The sequence below is a fragment of the Diospyros lotus genome, chromosome 7 (genome assembly GCF_014633365.1).
Source record: "Diospyros lotus cultivar Yz01 chromosome 7, ASM1463336v1, whole genome shotgun sequence".
In the NCBI taxonomy this organism is placed as follows: domain Eukaryota; kingdom Viridiplantae; phylum Streptophyta; class Magnoliopsida; order Ericales; family Ebenaceae; genus Diospyros; species Diospyros lotus.
Window position 1 is genome coordinate 33,261,813 of NC_068344.1, and position 21,519 is coordinate 33,283,331.

At 35.2% G+C, this 21,519-nt stretch overlaps 2 protein-coding genes and 1 long non-coding RNA gene across 4 annotated transcripts in view; all 3 read right to left on the minus strand.

Moving 5' to 3' along the window:
• The window catches only part of LOC127806122 (uncharacterized), a 34,997-nt gene extending 19,855 nt beyond the window's left edge, over positions 1 to 15,142 (minus strand). Inside the window, exon 1 of the mRNA XM_052343176.1 lies at positions 15,066 to 15,142. The gene's annotated coding sequence lies outside the window, so the exon portion shown is untranslated. The remainder of the gene's footprint in view (positions 1 to 15,065) is intronic.
• LOC127805691 (uncharacterized) lies at positions 9,680 to 10,471 on the minus strand. The gene has a single exon (XM_052342447.1). It carries the CDS (start codon positions 10,469 to 10,471, stop codon positions 9,680 to 9,682), a length of 792 nt encoding a protein of 263 aa, XP_052198407.1.
• A 1,402-nt stretch (positions 15,143 to 16,544) lies between the features above and the next one.
• Positions 16,545 to 19,094, minus strand: LOC127806124 (uncharacterized). Of its 2 annotated transcripts, none has more exons than XR_008024349.1 (3): positions 18,747 to 19,094; positions 17,259 to 17,323; positions 16,545 to 17,152 (listed from the first exon to the last, which is right to left on the minus strand). It is a non-coding gene; the product is annotated as an uncharacterized LOC127806124 (long non-coding RNA). The 2 variants fall into 2 exon arrangements; XR_008024348.1 differs by having other exon boundaries at positions 16,548 to 17,122.
• Between the last annotated feature and the right edge of the window lie 2,425 nt (positions 19,095 to 21,519).

The window sequence follows — 21,519 nt, forward strand, 5'->3', positions numbered from 1 at the left end:
TTCTTCGTGGGAAGCAAATGTTGTCTCCGGTAAAAAACTGTGGCCAGAGCGAGTTGTGGTTGGGTGAAGAAGAACTAACTCGAACCACAGGTAAGTACTATCTTCTTCTTCTTCTTCTTCTTAATTTTCCATGGGAGTTTTTCAGAGCACGGCCCTAAAGTGGGCCCTCTTTTGTTCCTCTCAGTCTTCCTTCCTTCCGCTTTTACTGGACTGACTGGTAGCTGTAGTTGACTTGACTTTGATGAGGCCTGAAGGGGCCTGCTTGTGTTGTAAATGCCTGATCTTGCCTACAAATAAAATTAAAATCTTTGGCCCCGTCTCTGTTCATCACAGTTGTTGGTGCAACCTTCCTGCTCCCATTTTGAATTAATTCGCTTCGGTACCAAATTAATAATTAAAAAGGGTTGTTGTTGTACCTGCTGTGTATCTAGTGAGTGTAAATGTGCGTGGGTTAGTGCTGTCCCACATCGGTGGCGGTGGGATAAAGACAGCACTAAGGGTATTTAAACCCTTACCTCTCTTGGGATTAGGTCTCAGGGACATCTAAATTTTGCGAGGGGCAAACCCTTATTCGTCCGCGCCTCTGTCAGTTTGAAAAATAAATATTTATTTTATATATCAAAAATTTTAAAAATAAAATTATTAATTTTTTAGTTTTTGGCAACATTGACCTCAACTAGTTAAAATTGATATTTTAAGTAAAATAAAAAAATAATTCATAAAATCGTATCGATTTTTAAGATTTTAGAAATAATTAAAATATTTTTTAATTTTTATAAATATATATTTATAATAATTTAATTTTATAAAAAATAAATTAATATCATTTAATAATTTAATTATTCCTTATTATAACTCAAAAGATTATATTTCCAAAATATAACTCAAAAACTAAAATAGATTGGTATAAGTAATTTAGAAAGAAAATATAAGTAATTTAGAGATAAAATATAGTTTAGAATTCTTTAAAGAATATTTCGAACATCTTCCATGAGATTTAAATTATAATTTTTACTTAATTTAATATTGATTAAATCAAGTAAAATCTTGATTTAGGATTGGGTGATCTATTAATTAATTATCTATTTGTCTTGATTTACTTATGTAATTAATGTTAAATCAAGTAAAAATTACAATTTAAATCAAGTCAATTGAAACTTATGCAATCAATATTAGATGTTATGTGACATTAAAACTTATGTAATCAATGTTAAATCAAGTTCCAATTTAGAGACAAAATATAGTAATTCATTGCATAAGTTCTAATGTCAAATGCTATGTGACATTTAGACATTGGAAGTATCCTCTAAATTGCAACTTAAATCAATGAAGACCTTTGAAACGTAAAATCATTTAGGGGTCTCTAAAGCATAAAATCGTATGCGTAAAATCGAGATTTTATAGGATTTTACCCCAAATTAAATTTTACAAAGAAATTGAATTGTTTGAGAGTTTTTTAAGCGTAAAATCTTATGCATAAAATTGGAATTTTAACAATAATGCTTGGTGTCATTATTTTTTCCTTTAATCCAACAGTTAATCAGAGATTATCTCCAGTTGAAGAGGCGCGCGTAATGACAACATTCACTCCATTAGTAAATGCCAACGTCTATTTGTGCATCTCTGAAGCTCTATATAAGGTTGTTGTACCTTATTGTTTGGGTATCCAAGTCTCTAGCTACTATTCCTTATTGTCTGGTTTTGAGTCGTGGAAGCCAGTGTTCGTCAGTTCTGCTAAAGTCTATCGTCGTGGTTATTATCGTCGGTCTGGTCGCCGTATGTTCCTAAGCCAGACACTGTAGCCTGTAGTAAACTGTGTAGGGCGAATTTATCTTTAGGACAGTGCTTCGATCGCTACTATTGCCTCTTACCGCCATTCAAGTCGTGGTTTGAACACCCCAGCCCTTTAGTTTTTTGTGCAAATTTGATTACAGAAATTCTGAGTTCTGTTGGTGTTGGTGTTACAAGAGTTATATATTGTGGTGTTGTTGTTGTAACTATTGTTATCATTACTTGAAGGCATGGTGCAACTAAAAAAAATTGAAGGCACGATGCAACTAACCTATGCCTGAAGGCACTATGCCTTGGGATATGCCCTGTCGATATATATGTAGTATTATATTTTCAAAGGATATTTTACTGAAAATTTGAAAATTTCTTACATTGATGTCAATTTACATTTTCAAAGGATTCTCTCTTATTACATATTTTTGAATTAAGCAAATTTTTTAGTAACTCAAAATGTAATTCAATACATGTTATTTGGTTTTTGTTCATTCATTAAGATAGCGATTGATTTAGAAGTAGTTTATGTCATTTTATTCTGTGATTAAAAAATTTTATAGGTTTATTTTGTCTTTTATTTTTATAAGTATTGATATAGTTGTTTGTGTAGAAAGAATAGTGTTGTGGTAATTAGTACATAGTTGAATTTTAATGTGCATATGATATGATTTGATTATGATTATGAAATATATAAGTTTTGTAGATAAGTTGATATATCTGTTTCATCATATTTTCAGAGGATATCCTATCAAATTTTTGATAGAATATCCACATTTTGACTCTTTTTATTTTACTAAAGACATGACAATAAAAATGATCAAACAATTTTTAACTTAATACATGTTTATATTCATTGTTTTATTATTTCATGTTTAAGAACTATATATATTGTTTTCACACACGTGTATGTGTCCAAATTCAATGTTTGATTATTTTGCGTTCAAATTTAATTTTTAATTTTTTTTTAGTTACACGGTACTTGGGCACGGGTTACCCCTAGTGTGTATATATATATATATATATATCCATTCTGCTTATTTATTTTCCAACAGTAACTGTACTAGAGTTTTCTTCTTCACCTTCTATCTCATCTACTTCTTTCATATCATCACTATCACCGTCATCATCATTACTCGTTCGGATACTGCCCAAGTGGAGATGAAGAGGTGCAGTGCAGAACAGAGCTCTGCTTTGCTTCAGTTCAAATCATACTTTACCGTCAACCAGTCGGTTTTCTCACCTTGCGTTTCTTCTTCGAATCCAGAAGGAGGGGAACATTGGTTGAGATGCCTCAACTCATCGGTTGTAGCGGGATCGTAAATCTTACCCATCTGATGATCTCGTCAAATAACTTCAACGGTGATATGAACCTTGAAACGACACGCCATATAGAATTCCTCATTGTTCTTATTTGTCAAATAATAGCTTCAATGGCGTGATTGAAGAATGTGTAGGAAACCTCAGTGAAAATTTAGCTGTTCTTGATATGGGGTATCGTCCCTGATGCATTTGTGAGAGTGACTGTCAAATTTAATGGCAATAGATTAGAAGGACCGGTGCTGAAATCTTTAGTCAATTGGAAATGGATTGAAGTGCTAGATCTTGGAAGCAACAAGTTCTCTGATGAGTTCCCGCAGTGGTTGGAAAATTTATCAAATTTGCGAGTTCTAGTCTTGTGAGCATGCAGATTCCACGTACCTATTTCCACTTCCAAGACTAAATCTTCCTTTCCCAACTTGCGGGTTATAAACTTATTAGAAAGTTGTTTCACTGGTCCATTATCAAGAACATATTTCAGAAATTTTAATGCTATGAGGAGAAATGGTGAAACAATCTTTGAACTCCAATACACTAGCAACTGTAGTATTTTTTATTTTGATTCCTTGACTATGGTGATCAAAGGTTCAGCCCTTTTTATGGAGAAAGTGTTGAACATTTTCATAGCCATTGATCTATCAAGAAACAAATTTGAAGGAGATATTCCAGAGACGATTGGATTGCTAATTTCAGTATGAGGGTTGAACTTACCTTACCTTACAGGGCATATACCAAGGTCTTTGGGGAATTTGACAATGCTCGAAAGTTAGACCTCTCTCCCAATAAACTTGTTGGGGAGATCCCTGAATAGCTAATAAATTTAAATTTCCTAGGAGTTCTAAACCTTTCACAGAATTAGCTAGCTGGACGAATACCTCAAGGAAGACATTTTGATACATTCTCAAGTGATCCTATTGTTGGAAACTTGGGCTTATGTGGACCTCCGATGTCGAAGGCATGCACCAATCCTCAAGCACCACAACCAGCAGAAGATGAGGATTTACAATCTTTAGATGGGCTTAAGAGACATGACCCATTAGTCTCCTCAATACTTATTCTCCTGCATTTCTTATTGGCGCACGGCAGTGAAAAATTTTCACGAGAAGCTGCAAAAGCTGATACTTTCTTGTGGGGTACTGTAAGAAATATATATTATCTATTGAAGAACATTCGCAGATCAATTTTGTCTCTTTCTATGCAAGTCTACCTTTTACTTAACAATTACATAAACATGAATTTCTGTATGTACCTGTTCTTTAGATTGGAATAGATAATGGTAACTTTTGTTTTAAGTAACGAAGTCTGTTTTTTCCTTCATACATTCATGAGCAGCTTCTCTGTTCATAATAATTGGTGCAACCTTCCTTCCATTTTGAATTCATTCTGTACCGATGATGGGTTGTATCCTCCTATGGCTCTCTAGTAGTCTTTTCTTATACGTCGTCTTCTTTCAGAATGTTTAGTCAAGAACAGAGCTCTATGTTGCTTCAATTTGAAGCATACTTTACCTTCAACAAGACATTCTGATTACACTAAATGATGGCTGGGAACTGTTTGTTCATGGTTAAAGCTAGGCAATCTTGAACCTTTCTTTAGCTCAGTAGTGTTGAATCTTTCCTAGACTTCAGTCTCCAAAGCCTCTCCCTCTTTTGTTTATTTTTGGATAACATCCATTATGAGATTAAGTTCTTTTTTGCTTTCTTTGATGTAGTTCTGTTTTGAAACAGAAAATAACACAAATTTTGAAAGTAGTGTCGTTTTCTACAAATTGTACTTTGGTATTACATATCTTATATATGCTGGGTAAGATTTAATCATGTTGTATCAACAAGGGAAGATTAGGAAAGATTTGTGAGGAGGTAGAACAACAGAACTAATTAATCAATTAATTGTCCTGGCTTCCACTAATTAATCAATCATCACTTTCACTACTTGTTCGGATGCCGTTGCTATTGCTGCTACCCGTATGAAAGTGGAGATAAAGATGAGGAGGTGTAGTGCAGAACAGAGCTCTGCCTAACTTGTTAGAGATACAGAGAGTATAAATACGTACAGTATATAGAAATAACTTGCTTGATACAAAAAATAGTTCTAACCAGCTACGGTACAAGAAACATATACTATATACTTAACCACTATTATAACAGCTGATATTCACGGTAACAAGAGCTTATAATTAAATGAACAACAACAGAGGTTACCAGACTAAAACAACAAATCAGAGAAGATGGTTGAACAGCACCGCTCCCAGCTGGAACGACAAGGAATCAGGAACAAACTTCTAGAACATGGAAGAGGCAGGAACAGAAGTAGGTCGAGTTGCGCGAAGACAGTTAGCGCCCTGCACCGGCGACAAGCAGACTACGGCGACTGTTTCAGCAGGATGAAACGACATCTCCGGTGAACGACAACAACGAACAACCGGAGCTAGCAGAACTCAAGACGGGCTCACTCTCAGTGATGAAAAACTTGAGAATACCAAACTCTTCCAAAGCTCAAAGAAAAGAACTCGATATGAGAGATAAAACTTGAGAAGAGATAACAATGTGAGAGCTTGTGAGAGCTTATGAGAGCTTGTGAAGAATGGAAAACTTCACACCAATATATATAGGCACCCACCAAACTTGGAGACCAAGCCAATCAAGAAGTGCTTGGAGACCAAGTATTTCTAGAAGAACTTGGGGGCCAAGTTGTTCTAGAACATCTTGGGGACCAAGCAAGAAATAAAAATAAAATTAAAAATAAAACCACGCACACACAATCCAATAATCCCCCACATGAGTGTGTGTGCACTAAAATCATACAAAACGACATGGATTCACTGAGAACAAATAGACAAGTTATGCATCAACAAGGTGTCTTTTGGACTTGAACCTTCCTTAGTGAATGTCTATCGAATTTACCGAAGAAATAGTGAGACTAGCTCTTAAACTATCATTTTGAAGGTAAATTGAGACAATAGACATCACACACATGGATTAACCCATTGAGTTCTATATGATTGTGTCCATTTTGGTCCTGGACAACATCCTGGATTTCATGAGAGCTCTAGAGAACCCAAGCCATTGAACAGTTCTCATAAAAGCGACCCCACTTCTACTCTCATATAGGGAAGCATTGACTAAGAGTACCTTGTCACTACTCCTCTTATATCAAGATATCAACATTCCCTTTAACATCGACAGGACACACTCTTCAATTTCTGAGACATGGGGAGAAACTAAAAGTTTCATAGTGTGTCAACTATGACTTATTCCAGCCAGTTGGCCAATTTAACCTAAATCTTGGGATTTCCAGTCAACTAGGTTTGGTTACCATCGGAAAAGTCATTTAAAAGGCTTTAACCCATTCCCTTCGATGTAAATTTGACTTGCTCACGAGTCACTCCTTTCGTCAAAGGATCAGCTAGATTTTCTTTCGATTTTACATAATCAATGGAAATTATTCCATTTGTGAGCAACTCTCTGACATTGTTATGCCTGCGCCTAATGTGTCTTGACTTTCCATTGTAGACACTGTTCTTAGCCTTCATTGAGGCAGCTAAGTTGTCACAATATATGCAAATGGCGTTAACAGGCTTTGGCCATAATGGAACGTTTTCGAGGAAATGGCGAAGCCACTCAGCTTCTTCGCCTGCTTTGTCCAGAGCTATAAACTCTGACTCCATGGTTGACCGTGCTATACACGTCTGTTTTGAAGACTTCCATGACACAACAGCACCACCTAGGGTGAACACATACCCACTGGTTGATTTAGTCTCTAAGCTATCGAAGATCCAATTAGCATCACTAAATCCTTCCAATACATGTGAATATTTTGTATATTGCAATCCATAGTCCAGGGTGTACTTCAAGTACCTAAGTACCCTGACCAATGCACCCCAATGGTCATGCCCAGGATTGCTCGTGTATCTCGCTAGCCTGCCTACGGAGTAGGCGATGTCGGGTCTAGTACAATTCATGATGTACATCAGACTCCCAATAATTCTGGCATATTCCAGAGAAGATACACCTTCATCATGATTTTTCTTCAACTTTGAATTTGGATCAAACGGAGTAATTGCTGGCTTACTCTCGAAGTGACCAAATCTTCTCAACACTTTCTCTATGTAATGCGACTAAGAAAGAGCATACCCTTCGGAATTCCTTATTATTCGAATTCCAAGAATGACATCCGCAAGACCAAGATCTTTCATGTCAAAGTGCGAGTTCAACATTTGTTTTGTGGACTGTATGACACTTCGATTCGTGCCCATTATCAACATGTCATCCACATACAGGCACACAATGACACATTCTTGGTTTATGATTTTCACATAAACACATTTATCACACTCATTTATCTTAAATCCATTTGACAGCATTGTGTGATCAAACTTCCCATGCCATTGTTTAGGCGCCTGTTTCAACCCGTAAAGAGACTTTACTAGTTTACAAACTTTCATTTCATGTCCCTTTACAACAAACCCTTCAAGTTGTTCCATGTAGACTTCTTCTTCTAAATCTCCATTCAGGAATGTTGTTTTGACATCCATTTGATGTATCTCCAAATTGTATAATGCTGCAATAGCAATTAGCATCCTGATAAACGTGATTCTTGTCACCGAAGAATACGTGTCAAAGAAGTCTTGTCCTTCTTTTTGACGATAGTCTTTAGCTACCAGCCGAGCTTTGTACTTATCAATAGTACCATCGGCCTTTAATTTCTTCTTGGAAATCCATCTGCACCCAACTGGTTTACACCCAAATGGCAAATTGACCAATATCCAGGTATTGTTTTGCAAGATGGAATTCATTTCACTATTAATAGCCTATTTCCAATAAGGAGCATCAGGAGATGACATTGCATCACCACATGTTTGCGGCTCATCTTCTAACACAAAGGTTAGGAAATCTGGGCCAAAGGAAGAGGCCTTCCTTACCCTTTTGCTTCTTCGAGGCTCGATGTCAATTTTCTGCCCATCTTGGCCTTTTGAAGAACTTGCTTCATGAGTTCTCTTGGAACCACTTGCACATGGTTTATCTCCCTTAAAAGGGAAGATGTTCTCAAAGAACTCCACTTCTATAGATTCTAGAACAGTATTAATGTTAGGAATTTCTGACTTAGTTACTAGGAACCTATAGGCAACACTATGCGAGGCATAGCCTATAAAGACACAATCAATAGTTTTTGGACCAAGTTTAGTTCTCTTAGGTAAAGGAACCTGCACCTTGGCCAAACACCCCCACACTTTCAGGATTTTGTAAGAGGGTTGTCTACTATTCCACACTTCATAAGGCGACTTACCAGACTTCTTATGTGGAATTCTATTTAATATAAAATTTGCAGTAATCAACGCTTCCCCCCACAAATTATGGGGTAAACCCGAACTATTTAACATGCAATTTATCATGTCCTTCAAAGTTCGGTTCTTCCTTTCAGCTACACCATTTTGTTGTGGTGTATAAGGTGCTGTCGTCTGATAGATTATACCATGAGATTTACAAAACTCAGATAGAGTCGATGATTCATACTCACCACCCCTATCTGATCTGAGCACCTTAATTTTCTTTCCCAGTTGATTTTCAACTTCTGCCTTAAATGTTTTAAAAATATCAAAGGTCTCATCTTTACTGCGTAGTAAATATACATAGCAATATTTACTGCAGTCATCAATAAATGTGACAAAATAATTCTTTCCATCTCTAGTGGGAGTACTTTTCATGTCACAAACATCACTGTGAATTAGGTCGAGTAATTCACTATTCCTTTCCACAGATGGAAACGGCTTTCTTGTAAACTTTGATTCAACACAAACTTCACATTTGTGTCCCTTATCAATGTTAAAACTAGGTAATAACCCTAGATTAACCATTCTTTGGAGGGAACGATAATTGACATGTCCTAATCTTGAATGCCAAACATCACACGACTCAACAATATAAGTAGAAGAGTCATTCTTATTAATCTTCTTAGGCACTTGGGCCTGTACATTCAACTTGAACATGCCATCATCTAGATATCATCGACCCACATACATTCCCCCCTTAGTAAGAGTAAATTTATCAGATTCAAAAACGAGTTTAAACCCATTTTTGTTCAGCAGGGTTCCAGACACCAGATTCTTGCGAATCTCAGGCACATGCCATACATCTGTGAGGGTCAGGATCTTCCCAGATGTCCACTTTAGCAGTACCTTGCCCTTGCCTTCCACAGTCGAGGCTGCGGCATTTCCCATGTACACCTTTTCGGTGCCATCCATTTTCTCATAAGTTGAGAACAAGGATCTATCCTTGCAAATGTGCCTTGAAGCACCTGTATCGATCCACCAGCCTTTGGCGTTATCAACCATGCAAACTTCAGTGATGACTGCAACGAGCTCATCATCTTCCACCATATTGGCATAAGAAGGCTTAGACTTGCATTGGTTGCTACCAGAGCTTTGACCCTTCTTGTGTCTGCAATCCATAGCCCTATGGCCTGTCTTACCGCACACCCAACAGGTGCCTTGAATGCGTTTGTTGGTAGTAGACTTCTTCGGACCCAGCGATCCGCTTACTCTCCTGCCTTGCTATTTCTTAGGCTGAGATTTGAGAGCCTAAGCTAAGTGAGCCTTAGCTTCAAATCTGTCTGAGACTTTATCTCCTTTACGATTGTCTTCTTCAATACGAAGACGAAGAGCCAGATCTTCCATAGACAGCTCCTTACGCTTGTGCTTGAGATAGTTTTTGAAATCCTTCCATGAAGGTGGCAGCTTCTCAATCACAGCAGCAACTTGGAATGGCTCATTGATGACCAATCCCTCGCTATGCAAATCACTAATGATGATTTGCAGTTCCTCCATCTGGTTGACCACCAATTTGGTTTCAACTATCTTGTAATCCAGGAACTTATCTACTAGAAATTTCTTGGTGCCAGCATCCTCAAGCTTATATTTCTTCTCCAAGGTCTCCCACAATTGCTTGGAAGTAGCATACGCTGTGCAATACACATTGTACAGCGGGTCGGCCAAGCCACTCAGAATATAATTTTTACAAAGAAAATCTGAGTGCATCCATGCTTCCCTCGCAGCCACAGTCTCTGTTGTCATATTCTCCTCCGAGACAACGGGGCAATCCTCTTTGAGGATGTGGGCTAGATTCAGTGTGGTCAGATAGAATGACATCTTCTGTTGCCTCCTTTTAAAATCTTCACCGTTAAATGGTGGTGGCTTCTCAACATGTGGGGTTGGCTTGGTCACGGCTGAACCTAGCCCTTGCATAGAAGCTGTTGCAGAAACAACGGCAATGGGTGGGCGAAGACCCGAGGCAACAACAGGGGGCGGGTTTGAACCCGAGGCAACACTAGCAGCAGCAGCACCGGAACCATCAGCAGGAATAGGGGCATTCATATTTTCTAGACTCTCTTACTAATTGTCTTCAGAGTGTTAGGGATACAGAGAGTATAGATACGTACGGTATATAGAAATAACTTGCTTAATACAAAAAAACAGTTCTAACCGGCTACGGTACAAGAAACATATACTATATACTTAACCACTATTATAACAACTGATATTCACGGTAACAAGAGCTTATAATTAAATGAACAACAACAGAGGTTACCAGACTAAAACATCAAATCAGAGAAGATGGTTGAACAGCACCGCTCCCAGCTGGAACAACAAGGAATCAGGAACAAACTTCTGGATCGTGGAAGAGGCAGGAACAGAAGTAGGTCGAGTCGCGCTTTGCGTTGTCCTGAAGACAGCTAGCGCCCTGCACCGGCGGCAAGCAGACTACGGCGACTGTTTCAGCAGGATGAAACGACCTCTCCGGTGAACGGCAGCCACGAACAACCGGAGTTAGCAGAACTCAAGACGGGCTCACTCTCAGTGATGAAAAACTTGAGAATACCAAACTCTTCCAAAGCTCAAAGAAAAGAACTCGATATGAGAGATAAAACTTGAGAAGAGATAACAATGTGAGAGCTTGTGAGAGCTTATGAGAACTTGTGAAGAATGAAAAACTTCACACCAATATATATAGACACCCACCAAACTTGGAGACCAAGCCAATCAAGAAGTGCTTGGAGACCAAATATTTCTAGAAGAACTTGGGGCCAAAGTTGTTTTAGAACATCTTGGAGACCAGGCAAAAAATAAAAATAAAATTAAAAATAAAACCACACACACAATCCAACATAGCTTCAGTTCAGATCATGCTTTACCTCCTCCTTCAGCAAGCCATTTTCATCATGTACCTTAAACAAGTCGCATTCCCCACCTTTGAAAGCAGATCCTAATGTTCCCGGTCTGACAATGGCATCTTGGAAGCAGGGAACTGACTGTTGCTCTGTTGCGAGGAAGCAGCGATATAGACTTGGAAATATTCTGCCATAAAGTATTCCTCCTGGTTCTTGATTTTGTCAAATAATAACTTCAATGATGAGATTATGCATCTACTTTCTTATATGTTAAGTTGAATTTGTTTTGCCAACTTGTTTGTACTTTTGTGTGGAATGACTTAAATATTTAGCTCCTCCAACACTTCTTTCTCCCATGTGTTCCATTGGCACACGGAAATGAAAATTTTGGTGAGAGGGAGTAAAACCATCTAGTTAGGAGTAAAACCATTTGTTAAAATTTTATTGAAAAGAATGTTAAAGTCCCTTGAGATTAGGGGTGTTAAAAAAATTGGTGCATCGCGAAAATAGGCCAAACCGAACCGAACCAAAACGATCCGATCGATTTTTTTTTTTGACGGTCAAAAACGGTTTGGATTCTGTCCAAACCGCGCGGTTTGCGATTTGGACAGTTTGCGGTTCAGTTTAAAATCGAACTGCTCAAGAAAATAATAAAAAAAATTATAAAAAATTATTATTATAAAAATCTAATAATTGGCGGCCCATCCTATTTATTTTTTACACTATTTTATCTTTATTTTTTACTTCTATTTATTTACATTTAATTGTCTTTATTTACCAATATTTGTGTCTTTATTTACCATTTTTAAATATCTTTTTTAGTGATTTTAAATAGCATTTCAAACCGCGATAAACTGCACCAAACTAGACCACAAATGCGGTCTAGTTTGGTGTAGTTTGGCCGAACCTAAACCAGACCACGGTCTGATTTAGTTGAAAAACTGCACTAGCAGTTTGGCGTGCTGAAAATGATTCAGACAGGACAAATCGCACCGCGAACACCCCTACTTGAGATGGACGAGACCGAGGATGTCATATTTAATGAAATATTATAAAAAGATTTTTTGAAGTTGTCTCGATGAGATGTTTTCTCTTATCTAAATTCATTTCACATGAAGAGAATTTGTTATTGCAAGTATTTATTGTCGTTTAAATGATACGAATAAATTTATATGACAATACTAAATATAGTAGTATTTATAGTTGTTTTAGAAATACTAAATTAAAACACAAATTCACTGGTCATTCATCAAGCTGAAATCAAACAAATTTGTGGTGAAAAAATGGTCAGTTCCAATCAAAACATAAAGTTGATCATATTCTATCCTAGTAAGATGAGTAGAAATTTTGAAATTCAATAATAAAGGGTGTCCCAAATCCCAATATAATAACCTCTCGATCATTTTTCTAAACAATATTCTCTTTACTGTATCGGTGGGTGGGCCATAAAGATATGCCATTGTGATGCCTTTGGCATGTGTTGTCGGCAAGCTAGTTGACTAGTTAAATAATTATTTATTAAATTATAAATATAAATTTATTAATATATTTATAAATTTTTAATTAAACCTAATTATGAAACTCTAATAAATGTGTTAATGGATTTTAATAAATAAACTCAACGAATTTTTAATAATTCAAACACAGAATCGTTCGTAAACAATTCGACTCATTTACAATCTTATTAAAAATATAAGAAAATAAAAAAGATTTTGATCTTAAAATAAAATACAATCTAAGCGAGAGAATTGATTTTATCAATTTTATCAAATTTGATGAAATTTACTTTGCCTTTGATGGATTCTATGGAATTTAATTTCAACAAATCAATTTCACAACTTTTTTTAATTGTAGACACAAAAATTTGAAATTAAAAATAAATTTCACAGGAACTTTATGAAATAAATTCATTCGAAACAGAGTGTTAAAAGACTTTTGTTTGTTACTGTAACAACAGTGATTCAAAGTCTTGCCTATAAAAACCTTAGCATTTCAATAATCACTACTAGTAAACCATAATTTCTGCATTATTCTTGAGTTCAAATGAAAATGAAAACAGGGTTTTGCGTACGTTTTGTATGGCTCTTAAATGTTATGTTCAATTAGAGAAAGACAGGAGAAGAAGAGATTGAAAGAAGGAGAAAGTAATTTTAAATATAAGAATAAAATAGTTAATTTTATAATTTATAATTTATTAATGACTATATATTTGAAATCTAAACTATAAAAAACTTTGGGCTAGAAGGGAGTCGGTTGGTTTCCTAATTGATAATCATAAAATTCGAATTAACTTGTTTTGAATAAATTTTAAAATTGTCAAATCATAACCGACCACTAATTTATAGACTTGCAATTTAAACTATTTAATTTTTTTTCTCAACCTACTATATGATATTTAAAAGAATAGTATCTATCATACAAGAAAAATTTATACTTAAATAAGAGGAAAAAATTCAATCTAATTTTGATATCATTTCATCTTAATTCAAGAGCAATGTTCTCCTATATTCATATGATGATGAATAACCTACAACTCACTCCTGATGAAATATTCAACCTGCCATATTTGAAGCTTCTATTTATGTACTCTTTGATAATGCTCTCACCTGTAACTCTCCCAAGTTTATTAACTCTAGCAGTCTACTTTCACAGGCATTGCACCTCGAGGCTCGAGTCCACAACTTTTTCTGGGCAATACCCTAACTCAATTGGAGATCTTAGTCCCCTGTCATACTTACATGCTAGTGGTTGTAACTTCTATGGATCTTCCAAACTAATATTCTATTCATTTGCACGGTGAATTATTGAATTCTCATAATTTGATGCAAATCCAACGCAGCCTATTTGGGAATGAATCACTTGGCAGGTCTTCTTTCCTTCACAATTAACCCAACCGCCATGTTGACTTACTTACTGTTGGATAATAACTGTATCAACGGTCACATTAATGAGATCAACTCCAACTCCAGTTACACAGGCCAGGATGATCATTATCATTTTGATTCCTTGACTATGGTGATCAAAGGTTCAACCCTTGTAGTGGAGAGAGCGTTGAACATTTTCACAGCCATTGATCTATCAAGGAACATTTTTGAAGGAGAAATTCCAGGAATAACTGGAGAGCTAATTTCACTTTGAGGGCTGAATCTGTCTCACAACCACCTTAAAAGGCATACACCGAAATCTCTTTGGGAATTTGGCAATGCTAGAATGGTTAGACCTCTCTTAAAATCAGCTTGTCGGGGAGATCCCTCCCTCAACAGCTGACAAATTTAAACCTTCTAGAAGTTTTAAACCTTTCGCAGAATCAACTAGTTGGACGAATACCTCGAGGAAGACATTTTGATACATTCTCAAACGATTATTTTATCGGAAACTTGGGCTTATGTGGATCTCCGATGTCAAGGCATGCAACTACCCTCAAGCCCACGGCCACCAAAAGAAGAGGATCCACAATTTTCAAATTGGCTCGACTGGGGAGTCATATTGACAGGTTATGGATGCAGATTGGTATTAGGTCTTGCTATGGGATATTTAATGTTCTTTACAGGAATACCTCGATGGGTTGTGAGGATGATTGGAGGCGCAGGAAACAGACGCCCCAAGAGACGAAGAACAAGCAATCTCAGGGCCACAAATGTAGGAGAAATTAGCAAGGTAAATGGTGTTCTTGGTAAAAAAAAAAAAATCAAATTAGCTATGGGATATTTTATGTTCTCCACGGGAAAGCCCCAATAGCTTGTGAAGATCATGCCAAAAAGACAATCTCACAACCGCAGATACAGAAGATGTGAACTTACTTTGGTAAGTGTTGCAAGAACTTCAGTATAATTGTAACTGAACTTTCTGCTTACTTATGTTTGTTATCTGATTTCTTTACAGAGTAGATAAAATTCGTCCCTAGCATACAGATTGCCTGTGAAAAGGGCCGTGAAAGAAATAAATCATTAGTAAATAAACTCTAGTCTTGTAATTTCCTGTCACTTTATTTGTCGGAGTGGACATAAAGATATAAATCTTATTGTCATACAATTTCTTGAGATAACTGGGTTGATGTTCTCCGCAATAGAAATTGATACAATGTTGTTTAGACATACAATTTGGATTTGGGGACTGCTTTGCAGACATCTACTTGCTTTTTAAGTGTTTAATTTTATGTTGGAAGAACTTATTAAAGAAATTGTCAAGTCTTCTGTGCTTACGTGAAATTTATTTACTTGCTTTACTGATGGTTCACACTGTATTTACATGCAAGGTTGTTAAAATTGAGATTTTAAGTGGGATTGATAAAGGGTCCATAAAATCGGATCGTAAAATCGAATCGTAAAATCGTAAGATTTTAGAGATAATTAAAAATACCCTTTAATTTTTGTAAATATATGTTTATAATAATATAATTTTATAAAAAATAAATTAATATTATTTAATAACTTAATTATTCCTTATTATAATTCAAAAAATGATACTTCCCAAATATAGCTCAAAAACTAGCAGGTTGGTATAGGCAATTTAGAGGAAAAATATAGGTAATTTAGAGGTAAAATATAGCTTAAAATTCTTTAGAGGATGCTTCCAATGTCTTCCATTAAATTTAGATTGTAATTTTTTCTTGATTTAACATTGATTAAATCAAGTAATATCCCAATTTAGGGTTGGGTGGTCCATTAATTAATTACTTGTTTGTCTTGATTTACTTATGCAATCAATGTTAAATCAAGTAAAAATTATAATTTAAATCAAGTAAATTGGAACTTATGTAATTAATGTTAGATGTTATGTGACATTGGAATTTATGTAATCAATGTTAAATCAAGTTCCAATTTAGAGGCAAAATATAACAATTCATTGCATAAGTTCCAATGTCAGTGTCAGATGCTATGTGACATTGAGACGTTGGAAGCATCCTCTAAATTACAACTTAAATCAATAGAGGTCTTTGAATTGTAAAATCGTTCGGGAATCTCTAAAGCGTAAAATCATAAAATCGTACATGTAAAATCGAGATTTTATAGGATTTTATCCCAAATTAGATTTTACATGGGATTTGAATCGTTTGGGGGTTTTCGAATCGTAAAATCGTAAAATCGTATGCGTAAAATTGAGATTTTAACAACAATGTTTACATGTACAAAGCAAGGACTCAATTCAGCTCTTATCATGGTAAGAAGAGGACTAGAAATTTTGAAATTCAATAATCATTCCACATGAAAATTACATTTCAACAATAAGTATAGCCATCTAAAATAGGTGTCTTTTCACCAAGAAAAAAAAAATTAGGAGCACTAGAATTTTTTCTGAATTTATCTAATTTTCCAAATTATAGCCAAAAAAACTCGAACCAAGTTTAATCATGTTTTATCAACAAACAGAATTGAGCAGTGTCTCTGGGATTTTCCTGATTACTGGGTGTTTGTATTTTGAAATTTTTATTACTTCTGGCCAACTAATTGCCTCCAAATACTGCTTACATTTTTCTATAGCTTCAGTATTTGGTTACACACAGAGGTCGTTTTTTAGCAAACAGTAACAATCAGGAGCTAGATGCTGCTATAGGTGACATGGTGATATGGTAAAACCCATATCAGTTGATTTGGGGGGACGCCAGATTGATTCATAAAGTTAAAGATTTTCTCTTGACCTGGATGTGAGGCTCTGTTTAGCTACACCAAAAATAGATATAAGCAAGTGCCATATTTATATAATGATAACTAGAAATAATCATCCCATAATGAGGAGAAAACCATCTTCTTAATATGTCATTCCAGCATGTAGCTCAGCATCTAGCATGATTTGCTCAATTAAGGTTAATTGGTTTGGTCATACATACATAAGGCACAGCACAGTTTGTTCATATGTCCTGCCAAAAGAAATGACTATCACCTCTTCACTGAAACACCATGAAAGTAGGAAAATCAAACAGACTGTTCAATATTTATCAAAACAAAAAAGCCTTAGGAGAGAGGATGAAAGTATGAAGATGAAGAAAAGTGCACCTAGGATGAGCAGCTTCAGTGGCCTTTTCCTTCCGAAGGATGTCCAGTCTTCAAACCATCCAACCCTGAACACATCAGCCAAACCACACTTGTAAAATAGAAATACAAACGGGAAAAAGAAAAAGCTGAACATGTATCATTTATATGGTATATGTAATTGGCTTTACTACATGTATCATTGGAAATAAGAGAAAAAGGGGGGACAAGGCAACAGGGCACGACCCCAAGCAGAAAGAAGAGAGTGTTTGGCAGCTTCGAGGTTTGGAGCAGCAGCAGTAGTAAGAGTCCTTTGCAGCTTTCTTCAATTGATTTGGCAAAGATTAGGTGACGTTTTTGTGTTGCATGACCAATAGGGAAGTAGTTGTTCGCGGACTTTAGTAGGATAGAGTACACAACTGCTTCATAATCAAGCCAAATTCTGGATCCTCAGATAATATCATAATACAAATTGGGATACACTAATTGCAGATAGATCACGGCCAATATGGAAGTGTAGTGAACATTTTACTCAAATTTTCTGCCTTTTTTTTTTTTTTTTTTTGTTGAGGTAAATTTCCTGTTTTCTAGTTAGCAAATTAGAGGACCAATAGGATATTCCAATTGCATCTGGCACTTCTTGCACAAAAGAAAGACAGACATGCTATATTCTTCACAAGAAAAATTGGCAGATGGCTTGATACTGCTTCTTTCCAATATTCTAGATCATGCAAAAGCTGGAGCACTGGAATCTCCAAATGAATTTTCAAAGCATTGAAGTGGTAGATTTGAAAACCCTGAAAGGTGTCTATTTGAAAGGATCCCTACGGATTGGGAACCCATTGAAAGAAAAATAGATCTCAAATCCTATAATTGTAGATCACTTTCCTTGGCTGTGGGTGGACTCTTCTGATTTTTTGTGACAGGTAGCTTTGTCAAACTCCAGTCAGTTGGGGTCAATTGATTTTCGGAAAGATTTGATCTTTTTTACGATGAAATCCATTTGATAAATTGTTTACTAAATGATTTTTCACGGAAAGCGAAGAAAAAAATTGTGATGTAATCATCATTTTAAGGAAATAAAGGAAAGCATGGGAAAAGTAGAGCTTTTTGACCACAAAGAAGTCCCCTGGCCCTTTTTGACTGTCTGTGTCTGTGTATATCTGTATACATACATTCATTCATACATATCAGCCAGGATAGTTTTCTGAATTGAAATTTCTATGCTGTTCATGTTCACTTCCTCAAGTGCCAGAACTTATTTCCATCATCTCCAATACAAAGACCAGATTGACATGAGGAACAGACAATACCTATGATCGAGTTCCTCAACTGTAAGCTACATATTGAGTTTGGCAATGGACATCTAATCGGGATCTGCCGTACAGAATTAGACCTTCGAATACCAAATATGTTGAAGAAGAAGAAGACATAGAAACAAGGGCACCAAAATCCTTAGACCTGACCTCTGATTACCTCGGAGGAGAAAGAAGAATAAAGGAGATTACTTACCTGAATCTCCAGCGGAATCTCCAGAGTCCGACTCTTCGAAACACAAATTCTTCCGATCGAAGCTCCAAATCGGCGAGAAAGGGCTGTGGAGAGGAGGCCGGAGAGGCTAGTGTTCTAGTAAATCCGGGAAGCAGTAGATTTCCGTTCTCTGAAAAGTTTAACCAGCCGTAGAATGTGAAAATGTCAATCAAACATTCTTGTTAACGCGTAGTAACCATGTCATGTGCATTCTTTCCGCTTCCAGCAATGATGGGTTGGCTCCAAATTCGCCAGAGCAGACCTAACAATTAGATAAATGCAGGTCAAATCAGACGCCAACAAACATGCTTAACAACTAATTGATGCTTGTCGAACTTGCCAGAAAAAGATGATGATGATCATGAAGGGAGAAGCATCAAACAAGTCATCGCTCTTTGTTTATGACCGTGCGGGCAATCGTGGTTCGCAGGCGCCAAGGCAGAAGGCACTGGCGGAAGCACTAAACGCCAAAAACTTTTCATGGAAACAGGTTGGACAATGCCTTTGCATATTCCCCCGGTGGGGGCAGCCTCGCATGGAGGGCTTCACGTGCCTCCATGTGAGACCATAACACCGATTGTTCTTCTTCCGTTTGGGCTTTAATCTCACTTTAATTTGAATTAGGGTTCATGAACTTTACATATTAGGTTGGATTAACACAGAGCAGGGGGGGTAAAAATAGTGTCTTCGCAGGCAGCTTATCATTTTTGTCTTCTTCTTGTTTTTCGTAGATTTCAACGTGAATGAATACTATGAATGCTTATGGATTAGGTTCGCCGGACCCGGACCCGGATCCTACTGTGACTGTATCTGAAATTCGGACCTAAAATTAAGTTAATTATTATAAAATAAATATAGAACTAATTTAACTCAAAGAGGAGAGTAGGAATATAAAATTAAGTTAATTATTATAAAATAAATATATACTATGAATGCTCTCTTTCAGGATTTTTTTCTTTTTATTTTCAGAAATATATTTTATACATATAAAGATTAGGGAATAAGTTTTTGTACCTAAAATATCATTTTTGTAATTAAAAATATTTTCTATATTTTAGAAATATTTTATATATTGAGTTTATATATAAACTTTATAAAATAATTTTGTAATTATAAATTCTTTCTATAATTAAAATGTATCTTGTATAACTAAAAAAATATTTTTTGAAATTAAAAATATGTTTGTAAATTTGAGAGAAAAACTAGAGAGATGAGGGAGAAAGTAAAGAGGAGAGGGGAGAGAGAAAATGAAATAAAATGTTCAATTTATTCTAATTTTTAACAATAAGGGGTATTGTAATTTTCAAAATATAAAGTAGTTTATGTAATTAGAGAAAATTTCTTGAGTGGTTAACCTAATTTATCCTCTTTTATACGATGTTGTCAATAGATAGGTTAAGTACTTAGATCATCTCCAATTCACCCCCAAATTCGGGGTAGAGTAAAACCCTACCCAACTCACCAACAAATCCTACCTCAAATTTGAGATTGTGAATAGTATTATTTCAAATTTGGAGTTGCACTATTCATTAACCTCAAATTTAGGGTATTGGGGTTGTGAAGAGTATTACCTCAAATTTGGAGTTGCAATATTCATTAACCTCAAATTTGGGGTAATATGTTTATTCCTGATCCCCTTTCTCATTTTAACTATAATAAAATTTAATTCCTTTTGTATCTCATCTTTATATATTTTTATATTTTTTATTTACTTATTATTAGTATTAATAATATTTAAATAATATTAATAAATTATAATAATCAATTAATGAATGCACTAAATTAGAAACTATTAAATAATAATTGATTAATAATTATTAAAATACATTAAATTAATAATCACTAAATAAAAGTTACAAACACGATAATTAAAAATAAGCTCAATGAATACTATAACATCATTCATTTTGAAAATTGAATATTATTGAATTTTAAATACTACATAAACAAGGATAATAATTTAATAATATGATAAATTTCATACGGATCCTCCAATATCATCAAAAAATTAGCTAAAGGAACCGGGAGTACTTTGAGATCTGCTAGCTTTGTTGAGTCATTTTTTGTAAAATTTTATTTGTTCAGTTCGAAAATATTCCCTTAATTCGGATCCTCTATATATGGATGTCAAATATTTTAATAAAATCTTATTTTCCTCTCAATATTTAGTCACGATCAACTTCCTTGACTCATTTTGTGCTTGAATCATCTGGATTTGGTAAATCTGTTGTCTATTCTCGCTGTTATTTTTTAAAACGTTGGTAAGTTATCGATTTTCTTCCTTAATAGCTTCAATAAATTTTGTATTTTCTTCATTAGTTTTCCTTTTCAAGTTTTCCTTTTCAATTTTTCCTTTTTTTTCCCTATGGGTCGTTGAGTGGAAAAACCTTCAACACTTTTTTCATTTATATATAGAGAAAAAGAAGACAATCCAAGAGATGTTGGTTTGTGATGACGAGTGGTACTCTAAATTGGAGATTCTCCTGCTAATGCATGATACATTAATTCCACATAGTCGATGAAGGATTGTTATTGTGTTAACATCACCTTTAAATTTTTCAATATCTTTGAGGAGAGGTTAGATATGATTAAATTTGAATCATTTCTTCTAATTTTATCGTGTTCAATGTGATGTTTTGTTAATTGAGATAGTAAATGTAATGCTTTTATTTTCTAATATTATTAATAATTAAAAAAATTAGTTAATTATGTAATTTTTAAATCTTAATTTAAGTTGATATATAATAAATAAGTA

Coding starts and splice junctions, on each gene's coding strand:
- LOC127805691 (XM_052342447.1), bottom strand. CDS start 10,471: ATGAATGCCCCTATTCCTGCTGATGGTTCCGGTGCTGCTGCTGCTAGT.